This window comes from Kryptolebias marmoratus, linkage group LG6 (genome assembly GCF_001649575.2).
Source record: "Kryptolebias marmoratus isolate JLee-2015 linkage group LG6, ASM164957v2, whole genome shotgun sequence".
Lineage (NCBI taxonomy): Eukaryota > Metazoa > Chordata > Actinopteri > Cyprinodontiformes > Rivulidae > Kryptolebias > Kryptolebias marmoratus.
In genome coordinates, this window is record NC_051435.1 from 25,789,074 (window position 1) to 25,800,696 (window position 11,623).

The 11,623-nt window shown below is 40.1% G+C and overlaps 1 protein-coding gene across 1 annotated transcript in view; it reads right to left on the bottom strand.

The window, feature by feature from the left end:
• Nucleotides 1–288: 288 nt before the first annotated feature.
• The window catches only part of kdm6a (lysine (K)-specific demethylase 6A), a gene marked incomplete at its 5' end in the record, with an annotated part of 31,686 nt that continues 20,351 nt past the window's right edge, over nucleotides 289–11,623 (bottom strand). The window contains 10 exon segments of the mRNA XM_025008784.2: nucleotides 289–1,280; nucleotides 3,553–3,723; nucleotides 3,815–3,941; nucleotides 4,033–4,174; nucleotides 4,353–4,540; nucleotides 4,630–4,744; nucleotides 4,845–4,993; nucleotides 5,067–5,141; nucleotides 6,660–6,712; nucleotides 10,307–10,512. Of these exon segments, the coding sequence (XP_024864552.1) occupies nucleotides 1,254–1,280; nucleotides 3,553–3,723; nucleotides 3,815–3,941; nucleotides 4,033–4,174; nucleotides 4,353–4,540; nucleotides 4,630–4,744; nucleotides 4,845–4,993; nucleotides 5,067–5,141; nucleotides 6,660–6,712; nucleotides 10,307–10,512 (1,253 nt within the window).

Consider the following 11,623-nt stretch of genomic DNA (forward strand, 5'->3'; position numbering starts at 1 on the left):
TTGCTTCTTTAAAACCATTGCTGATGTCGTTCTAACTTGGCATTGTGTTAAAACACACCCAGTGCTTCAGACTGGTACAGTGAAACCCACACTTGATCAGTCGTTCACTGCAGTGTTAATTAAATACTGTTAGAACTCTTGTTATTCACAACATTTATCTCATTTAAAAAACTGACCAGGATGTAATATTTTTTGTCCTGACACATAAAATCTTAGAACTGAAGGAATATTCTCAGCTTTTTACTCATATCTGTAAAGTGACTGAATAAACAAACATGGCTGCAGTTGTAAAGAAAGATTGTTTTTCATTATTGACACATAACACATCCTTCAAACAATGAACCAATCTGAAAGTAAGGTCTCTGTACAACACTTACTAAGCCGTTTTATTTTTATAGAAAACATACGAGGAGCCGTGCTCAAAATCACACAGCTTCTTCAAATTTAATGGCAGGTACTCTGGAGAAAAATTACAGCATTCCATTGACAAATATTTTCAAGCAATAAATATGCATTATAAATAAGTGTAAATTTACATCAAAGAAAAAAAAAAAATTAAAGTTCACTCTTGTCCATGTGCAATCTTTTTTCTGTGACTCGGCAGTTTGTCAACAAATCCTTTTTCCTCCTCAAAGTAAAGCAACTCAAAACTCATATTACCAGCAGATAAAAATTCATTTTTATAAAGTGATTAAAAAACAAAAAGAAGACTGTTGTAAAATGTGTTACTTGTATTTCACACTACAAAAATGTTTTTGTCTTTTTTTTTTAAAATCTGGTTTTCTTAACCAATGAGGTGTCTGGACAAACAAAGACCTGTGATGATAATCATCTCATCAAAGGGAACAAAAACTCTGGTGTCGACCCACAAACAGAAAACTAAAATGGGAAAAACATATTCAGTAGTCTTTGCGTGATGGTGCCAGTTTAAATCATAATATGTACAAAACTTGATTTTGTTATGGTCTTTTGTGTGTTCAAATGAAGTCCAGCTGGGCCAGCAGTAGAACAGTCTAATGATGACAGGAGGAGCTGCCGTCCCCCTCCAGTCCACTGGGGGGAGGCACACCGCTCGGGGCAGGTTGCATAGACACACAGCTTTCACACAGCTGCCTTATGGGATAGCTACAGGACGCAGTTGAAGGACTGCCACCTTCCTGAATATCAGAAAAGAAGGGATAAAAAAAGGTTCTGGAAAGTTTCTGATTAAGCCCGTTGTGATTCTGTAATGTCCTCAGAAGAAAAGGTCTCCATCAGGAGGAGGAAGGCAGGGGACTTGCCTGTAAAGAGGAAACAAAATCAGTCCTAGTGGGGAAAATGCAGGAAGCTTGAACAACTTTTCAAGATAAATGAGGTATTTTCTTCTTCTTCTTTCAGCTGTTCCCTTTTCAGGAGTCTCCACAGCGACTCATCGTCCTTCATCTAACTCTGTCTTCTGTGTCCTCTGTCCTCACTCCAACTACCTCCATGCCCTCTCTAACTGCATTCATATATCTCCTCTTTGACTTTTTCCTGGCAGCTAACATCCTTCTACCAATATCTCCACTGTCCCTCCTCTGCACATGTGCAAACCATCTCAGTCTGGCCTCTCTAACTTTATCTCTCTGTCGTTCAACCTGTGCTGTACCTCTGATGACCTCATTCCTAATCCTATCCATCCTTGTCCCTCCCAAGGAGAACCTCAACATCGTCAGCTCTGCCATTTCCAGTTCTGTCTCCTGTCTTTTTGTCAGTCCCACAGTCTCCAAACCATTCAACATCGCTGCTCTCACCACTGTCTTGTAAACCTTTCCTTTGACCTTTGCTGCCCCAGCAAATCCCTCCTGAAACTTTTCTCCATCCACTCCATCCTGCCTGGACTCTTTTCTTCACCTCTTTACCACACTCCCCGTTTTCCTGGACAGTGGACCCAAAGTACTTGAAGTCCTGCACCTTTGTGACCTCTTGTCTAAGTCTAGCTTTCACAACTCTCTCCCAGATCTTCATCGTGTGGCTCATCAATAGAGGTGTGCCATATTGTCTCGTTTACTTTAACACCGGCGGATGTTTTGACAAAAATGCTTCCTATAGTCATTTGCCAACCGCCACTAAAACAAAGAAGAAGCAGCACGAGGCGCTGCGGGCACAACCTAGCAAACCTGGCGGAGCACAACACGAAAATGCCTCCCGTGAGTCCAAACTTAATTCCAACAAAAGGAGCCCCTTCTTGTGTTTGGAATTATTTTGGTTTTAAAATAGAAGATGTGGATCAGACTACCATATTTTACAAGTCATGCAAGGATGTTGTGTTAGGTAAGGGTGGAGACATGTCAAATCTGTTTATAAAAAGAAAAAAAAACCCAACAGTTTTAAAGTTACATATTTATTTGGGAAAAATCAATAAAAAAAGTGGAATATTGTCTGTGATATTGTTAGAGGTATTTAAAAAAATATATTGTGATATAATTTTCTGGCAATATCGCCCACCCCTACTCATAAACTTAATTCCCCTGTAGTTGCTACAACTGTGTATGTCACCCTTGTTCTTAAAGATTGGCTCCAACACACTTCTCCATTCCTCAGACATTCCTCATTGTCAAAAGTGCCACTGAATAATCGAGTCAAACATCTCACTTCCATCTCTCCGAGACATTTTCCATAACTCCACTGGTATGTCATCATGTCCATCTGCCTTCCCCTCTTCCCCCTCTTCAAAGCTTTCTGAGCTTCATCCTCTAATATTTTTCACTTCCTCTTTCGTACCACCCAGAGCCTTTAACAGCTCCATTTCGAACTCCTCACAACCTTCTTCCATCCTCAACTTCAACCATCTGGTCCTCTTCTCTGTCTTTACTCTTTCCCTCTTCTTCACCACAGCAGTCATCTTACACACCAACACCTTATGCCGTCTGGCCATGCTCTCTCCTGCCACAACCTTACAGTCTGGAACTTCAATAATTACACTGCTGGTAATTCTGAATTACATGGTTATTTAGGCAGAATTACACTATATTGCCAAAAATATTCACTCACTCATCCAAATCATTGAATTCCAGTGTTCCAATCACTTCCATCGTCACAGATGTTGTTGGACAATGTCATGCTCCCAACTTTGTGACAACAGTTTGAGGATTGCCACTTCCTGTCCCACAAAGCAAGGTCCATAAAGACATGGATGAACAAGTTTGGAGTTCTGACCTCAACCTGATAGAACACCTTTGGGATGAATTAGAGCAGAAACTGTGAGCCAGGCCTTCTTTTTCTAATATGTGTCTGACCTCACAAATGCGCCTCTGGAACACTCCTAAACCTTGTTAAAGCCTTCCCAGAAGAGTTGAAGATGTTATAGCTGCAAGGAGTGCGCCAACATCACAACAAACCATATGGATTATAAATGGGATGTCACTTAAGACGACCAAATACTTTTGGCAATATAGTGTATCTACAACAGGTAAGATATTAATTCTTCATAACAGTTTCACAGAACTCCACTTCAAACTGGCTGGAATAGCCCTTTTTTGTGTGTGTTGGGGGGGGAATACAAACAAACAGCTGATTGTATAAATGACTTACCAGTGTAAACTGGTCATAAACCTGCATGAGGGCCTCAATCTTGTACTGTTCCAGCACCACAAAGTTGTCCAGGTTTGTGCTTGCCCTTCGTGCACAGTCCTGGCAGTGCACCACGTATGTCTTCTTGCTGTTGCTCTCACTGGTAACAAACAGCAGATCAAACACTTCCACCTGGTTCAGGACACACAGGAGAAGCAAACAAAAAGATGAAGGAGCATTCCCAATTTGAATGCAGCAGAGATGACACTCTTCACGCTCTTACTTCACAGATGCTGCAGTAATGAGCCGGCTCGTGCTGGGTCCTGCCGTGCCATACCAGTTGTTTCCCAGCAGCCAACAGCATTTCCCTCTGCATCTGAACCTGCTTCAGAGTCCGTAACAAACAATACCTAACAGACACAAACATGAAAAGTAGGTTTAGGTTAACACAAAAAGCGTGAAAAGCATTTGACCTGAGAAGCATAATGTAGAAGCTCTCACTTGATCATCTCAAAAAGTTTGTGGTCCGATACTTTGATGTTCCTCGCCATGTTCCAAGAGAGGTGGATCATGGGAACAATGGATTTGACACTCTGCAGTTTGTTCCACTCGTAGCGCTCTACTGCCAGCTTGTACTGATAAGCTAGAGACAAATATCAACAACATCAGTTAGGGGTGGGAGCTAAAACATTTTTAGATACAACTCGTTGCAGACATGGAAGATTCGGAATCAATTTTCTAATTTTCCTGACCATAACATCAGAGCTCAAACCACACTGACAGAAGTTTAGTGTGGCAATGTTTTTTTACAGAGAACTCACATGTGAGCGGTCCGACGTTCCAGGCAATGTTGTTGCACCAGCCAATGGCCTGAACCCAGTGAACGGTGCCTGTATTAAGCCACACCAAGTCCCCGGGCCGCTGAATGAAGCGGTAAACAGGCACATTTCTCTCATACAGGTCTTCCAGGTTGGGCCACCACGAACCCATCAGGAAGTTAATGTTGTTCCTGTAAAACAAAAAAACCAATAGATTTAGCCAATAGAAGGTTGTTTGCTTAACTAAGAGACTTTGAAATAATATTCAGTGCTGTTGTACTTTTTACAAAACTCGTTGATGACGCCCCAGTATGGTTCCGGCACAGCAAACCACTCACAGTCACCAGGACCGATGTTGATGTTGACTGAGCAGAAATTATTGTTCTCTTGGTGACCTAACAGGAAAAAAAACAAAAAAACAAAAAAAACAGGATGTGATGAAACAGGAGGGCAAAGGCAGGCGGAGACAATGGTGTTCACTGTAGCCATGTTCACCTGGAGTCCTGCTTCCTGGTACCTTCATGTACAGCTGGACGGTGTTCATTCCCAGGATGGTGTGACCAACATGGCTGAGCAGATTCCCAGCCGACACCACCCTGGAGAACGCTGGCAGTTTAGCCAGCTCCTGAAGCTGCTGCTTCCACCTGTAACGGGTAAACTGTTAGTACAGCTTGATTGGAATGAATCAAAATGGAATTTACTGAAGAGTTTACTGACTTCTTCTCATCAGAGAGGTCAATGTTGGTGCCGAACTTGATGTGTTTCAGAGAGCCTTTCTTTCGCCGCATCGCGCTACAGGCATGACAAGAGAACGTCAGCAGTTACACAGACAAGAAACACAGTAACCTAAGGGTTATTACATGTTAAAGGGGTGTTCTGATCATTTTAAATTCTGTGGAAAGGTTATAAAGGAAAGGAAAGGAAATAAAGTTTATGTCCAACAGGACTGATGCGCTAACCTAGCCCCAACACAGCTATGACCAAAGAGAACGGTTTAAAATAACTATCGTTGTCAAAATATCATGGTGGTCATGTAGATGTTGTGACTCAAACTTTTAACACTGTCAATTTGGCAATACGTGGTTATTTCAACAGAATTATTATGTTTTTCCAGAAGAGTCCCTGGCCTGCCTGCTGGTGCTACAGCTACTTTCTGCTACTACTTGCACATGCAAATAACCATAGAATTGTAAATGAAAAACAAGTAACACTGCATTTACTATAACATTTTGACGATTGAAGTTGTTTTAAGACAGCAGCCATCCACTTTGGCTTCAGCTGTGTTTGGACTAGCCAGAAGCTTATCAGTCCTTTTGAATATAAACTATTCTCCACAACACTTCCAGAGTACGCCATTTCAAATTGCTGAATTATCCCTTTAATACAAATTTCTGAGGTCCTTATGAACTGGGAAACATTCTGGTCAAAATTAAGTTTACAGAATCAAAGAGCTCATACACGGACTGTCTTTAGATCTACTTTTATTGCAACTGACCTTAAAAGGGTTTGGAGAGACAACACCACTTTTCCCATTTTTGAGAATAGTCGGAGATACATAAATCACCCCAACTTTTTAGCTTATTCAGTTCACAACACAACAGCAAAATTGTCAAAATTGCTTTATTTTAAGTTTGATGATGAAGCATTGGTAATGAGACATCTTTCAGAAGCAATCTAGTCATAAAATGTGTCAAAGAGGCCCGTGTTTTAAAACCAAAAACTAATTATTGCAATGTCAGCTAATCCATTAAAACACCAATATGTTTATTAAAACACCACATTACAACTTCATGCACTCTGGGCTTCACTGTAGATCCAAACTAATGGATTTTATATAAATGTTCAGAGATCAATGGTAGGAACATGAGCTAATAATAAACATCAGTAAATGTTCATTTTTGCATGTTTCAGTTTTGGTTGATGGTACATTTAGTGACTAATGCAAAACTAAAGTGTCGATTTTTCTGTGGGAGGGGGAAAAATGTCTGGTAACACGATATCTGATTAAAACTGGCAATTAGAGGAAAAAGTACCCACCTTTGAGGCACAATAAATGTAGAATATTTTGAAAACAAAATTTAGAGGAAGGGGAACTAAGGATGATGCAGTTTTAAACAGAATAAGTGGTTCCTCCTGCAGATCTGAAGGACGCACTGTAAAACATCATTCCACAACCACAGAGCTCAAAACAAAGTTTATTCGCAGTCCCTGAGTTGGTACTAACTTCAGACAACCAAACGACGACTATGAAACATCAAAAAAAAGGAAAGATTTTCATAATATGTCTCCATTAACATCAAAGTTGCTCACCTGTCTGGCGAACCTGCCTCTGTCTCTCCTTCTTTCTTTTTCTCATTCTCCTCCTGTTTTAGGACAAACAAAACAAAAGGGAATTTAATAAATTACAAAAAGATTCAGGACTATCAATTTTTGCCAGAAAGTGCAACTGAGACTCTTGCATGTGTTATCACAGCGTTCCTACACAATTTCCATTTTGAAGTTCAGTTTTCCTCCAATTTTTGAGTCACTTTTAAAGTCTGTAAATTTGCTGTGAATGTTTACACAACAGGGGTTTTATTATCTGTGCGCTTCAAACAGACACAAACGGTAGGCAGGAAAAAAAAAAAGCTTTTCTAATTAGTTTATGGTCATAATTCCAGTGTTTAGGTTTTTTCATAAAAAATATTTAGAGTAAAAGAAAACCCTCTGCATGCTTTCGGGCTGGGTTACCTCAGAACTGAAAAGCTGCATACTGTGTATATAACACGTGGATAATATCCTGTAGTTTTGCAGCCATATATCATTGATGTTGCTCTTATTACAAGTATTGTGGGGTTAACAGTCGTGTCTAAAGACACATCGACATAAAGCGAGGCTGTGGACAGTAAACCTCGTCACTACAGGTCAAGCATTTTTAATCACCTGAGGCATCTCTACCTAAGAAACGTTTGATTATTTTTACAGTGAAAGCATAACTTGCACAATATTTTATAAACGCCGCTTTTTATACCATCAACAGTGAACTATTACATGTTTTTCTTTTGTTTTTGTTTTATAGAAGATAAAATGATGTGTCTTAGTTTGCAAGCTTTTCCTTCCAATTCTAACTGAAGCAAGCATCACAGAACCAAAAGAGGCATGAACAGAATTGCCACCATTGCCATACATACAATATTTATTGTATTTCTACGATAATCTGTATAACGCTAATTCCAAAAATCAAATAATGTTTGATAATTTGGCTGCTTCAATGCATGGCTAAATTAATTAACACAACATGCAAGTGGCTTATCAAAGAGGTGCTGGATCATCAGGTGCTGGATACAGATCATTGAAAAAACCACTCGGGTGTTTTTGGCGTTTTTTTGGCAAAGTATCAAAATAATGAGTTTCCATGTTTTTCTTTTAGTTAAACACCTCCATAAAACATCCCAGTGGTCCATTTCTCTTATTTAAAACGTTAATGACTTGTTTTTAGAGTTTTTGGGTCAAAATGCCAAAGTGAGGTGACTGTGTGGACGGCGTTACCTCCTTGGTTGGTGACGTAGTAGGAGCCATGGCCACCTGTGGCAGACTGCTGTAGGACACTGAGCAGGTTACTGTTGCAGTGTTTATCAGTGAAATTGGAAGCAGAAGAAGAAGCAAGTCTTGGTAACCAGAGTACTGGTTTGAAAACATGTTTTTGGCCTACATTTCATAAAGGGAACTCCAATCCAATGTGGACATCATGATGAGTATGTCCATCTTTTATAATGCAAGAATGGGAATAAATAAATACTCTGCTACTTTAAAAAACAAACGAACAAACAAAAAAACAAAAAACAAAACAAAACTAAGGCTTAGCTTGCACAACGCTGACTTTGAGTGAAACTGTAGCTATTCATGTACACAACAACAGCCCTGATTTTCTCTGAAAACAAAGGTTTTGAATCCAGGTCTCTGAGAGGAGGTGAAATCGTAAATGTACACTCCGAACGGCTGCCATTATCAGTTTTTCTGCGCTTGCGCAAGTAGATGAACAACTGCAACAATGGCAGATAGAGTGCAGTTTGTATTCCTCACCCTTTTCAACATGTAGGAGTGACCCAACCTCATTCTCGGTCCAAATTAACATTCATGTACTCACCATTTTGGATGTAAGAGTTTACATGCTCCAAACTGCGAGCACATCTTGTTGAAAGCCTGGCAGCAGTGTTGCCAGGCATGCAATAACTACTGTTTTGATACGATAGTTTTTAGGGACAAGTCCCCCTCCTCTGTGCACATGTTCACCAATTACAACACACAACTAATCTTATAACCTCCCCCCTCTGAGAAAGTGCACATCACTCAGCACATATGACATTTTTATGCGACGGTACGATAGTTTGTCATTTGCTGTCAGGCAACTCTGCCTGACATGGAAAGTACAGCAGATTTAATAAGCACAGCCATATCCATGTAAGTTGTTTTTTTCTTTATTTATCACAATAAACAATGAAAAAACACTAATGTTTCAGGGATTGTTCTTGTGTAAACAGGGCCTAAAATTATCCTTTCAGAAAATGTAAAAGGAACAAAAGCTGGAAACACAATTAATTTTTCAAACTCCTGGAAAATACACTGCCTGGCCAAAAAAAGGTTACACACTCATATTTCATTGGACCACCTTTTGCTTTGATTACAGCACGCATTCGCTGTGGCATTGTTTCAATAAGCTTCTGCAATGGCACAAGATTATTTCCATCCAGTGTTGCATTATTTTTTTACAAAGATCTTGCATTGATGATGGTAGAGTCTGACTGCTGCTCAAAGCCTTCTCCAATACATTCCAAAGATTCTCAATGGGGTTAAGGTCTGGACTCTGTGGTGGCCAATCCATGTGTGAAAATGATGTCTCATGCTCCCTGAACAACTCTTTCACAATTTGAGCCTGGTGAATCCTGGCATTGTCATCTTGGAATATGGCCGTGCCATCAGGGAAGAAAAGATCCATTGATGGAATAACCTGGTCATTCAGTATATTCAGGTATTCAGCTGACCTTTGACCTCATTCTTTGAGCTCATCCTGTTGCTGAACCTAGACCTGACCAACTGCAGCAACCCCAGATCATAGCACTGCCCCCACAGGCTTGTACAGCAGGCACTAGGCATGATGAGTGCAACACTTCATCTGCCTCTCTTCTTACCCTGATGAGCCCATCACTCTGGAACAGGGTAAATCTGGACTCGTTAGAGCACATGACCTTCTTCCATTGCTCCAGAGTCCAATCTTTATGCTCCGCAGCAAACTTCTTAAGGCTACACAGCTGTTCAGTCTCAATCCCTTGAGTTCCCTTCACATTGTGTGTGGAAATGCTCTTACTTTCACTATTAAACGTAGCCCAGAGTTCTACTGTTGTTTTTCTTCGATTTGATTTCACCAAATATTTAAGTGATCACGATCATTCAGGATTTTTTTCCGGCCACATTTCTTCTTCAAAGACGATGGGTCCCCACTATCCTTCCAGTTTTAATAATGCGTTGGACAGTCCTTAACCCAATTTTAGTATTTTCATCAATCACCTTAGATGTTTTCTCTGCTTGATGCATGCCAATGATCTGACCTTTCTCAAACAGACTGACATCTTTTCCACGATGACAGGATGTGTCTGTTGACATGGTTGTTTAAGAAATGAGAAGCAACTCATTGCACCAGTTGGGGTTAAATAACTTGTTGTCAGCTGAAACATAATCACCCATGCAGTAATTATCCAATAGGAGGCTCGTACCCATTTGCTTAGTTAAATCCAGGTGGTGACTCTTTTTTTGGCCAGGCAGTGTATTAAAACTAAACTCCATTCTTTTCAAGGCTGTGTAGGAACCATGTTAATGTCATTGACCAAGATAATTATGTTGGAAGTGAAGAAAATCTTTCTTCACTCAGAAATGTCAGTAACAAATGGGTAAGTTATCGAGGTGTTGAGTGTCCCACTGACCCGCAGAGACTCCTGGAAGGACGAGGCTTGGTACTGAGCGTATTTGACGATAGTGGTGTGGGAGCGGCTGCTCTCGCAGCGCCACATCTTCCTGGTGCCACTGAGGTCCCAGTTTTCGTCGGTGGGCTGAGCCAGCTGGGTTCGCACCTCCACCAGATGGTCGGGGTTGGCCTCCACCAGTGTCTTTGTGGAGAACAGGCCCAAGTCTGAGTGTGTACAACACAAAGAGAGACAAATGCACCAAAAATGATGATAAAAAGGTTTTCACATGCTCTGTCAGCAGCTATGTCCACCTGTCATTGTAAAAAAAAAATTCTTTGAATTTGAAGTTTTCTCTAAAGTCATCATTCCCAAAGTCTGTGTAAGAGATGCATCAAACAGTGCTGTGATACACAGTGATATGTTGGTGGTTGACACATGTTTTTGTGTTTTAGGAAACCTCTACAGTGAATTCATACAGCAAATCTTATGAAGATGTTCACAATAGGACCAACAAGCAGATGGAAGGCCCTGACTCAAACACACTACAGTGAAACGTGCATGCTGGATTACACAGTTGTTCCCTTCCAATTTACTGGGAACATGGATGTGATTCAGGCGGGAACTAAATCTCTATTGGTTCATTTATGGATCAAAGGAATCTGCATTTGCAGCATCAAGGACATCAAACTCTTTAGCTGTGAAAATGAACTTTATCCATTGAGGTGATCCACTGTTGATGGAAGTCCAAAGAAAAAAAGACATTGAATTGCTAAATATCACACTGTTGCTCTTAAACTGATCAAATGCCAGAATTTCTCCTAGCGTTATGCCAAAACGGATACAACATCAACCCCTGCACCATGCCCCTGAACTCCTTGGGACTTTTGTATCTCAAAGTTAACAATGTCTTAAATACTAATGCATCCAGAGAATCATCATTAGTAGGGCTGCAACTAACGATAATTTCAATAATCGATTAATCGGCCGATTATTTTCTCGATTAATCGGTCGTCTTGGAATTTATTCATTCATTTAGTCATTCATTTTGGCCCACATAAAAAAGTTATCTGTATGTAAAGGAGTAGGTTGATGTAAAACTTTTACTACTTTCTTATTTTTAAATAAATCAATATAAATTCAATTCAACATTCTCACTTTATATAATTAGCTCTCAAGCAGAAAATAACAGCTTATTTACCACCCGTGTTTCACATCTCTAAAAAACTTACAACTAAATCAATTAAACACACACACTACAAGTACCATTAAAACAATTAATTACATAAATAAGTAGATGTAAATTTAGTTAAATGTTGCCTCACTCTTCACTTGCAT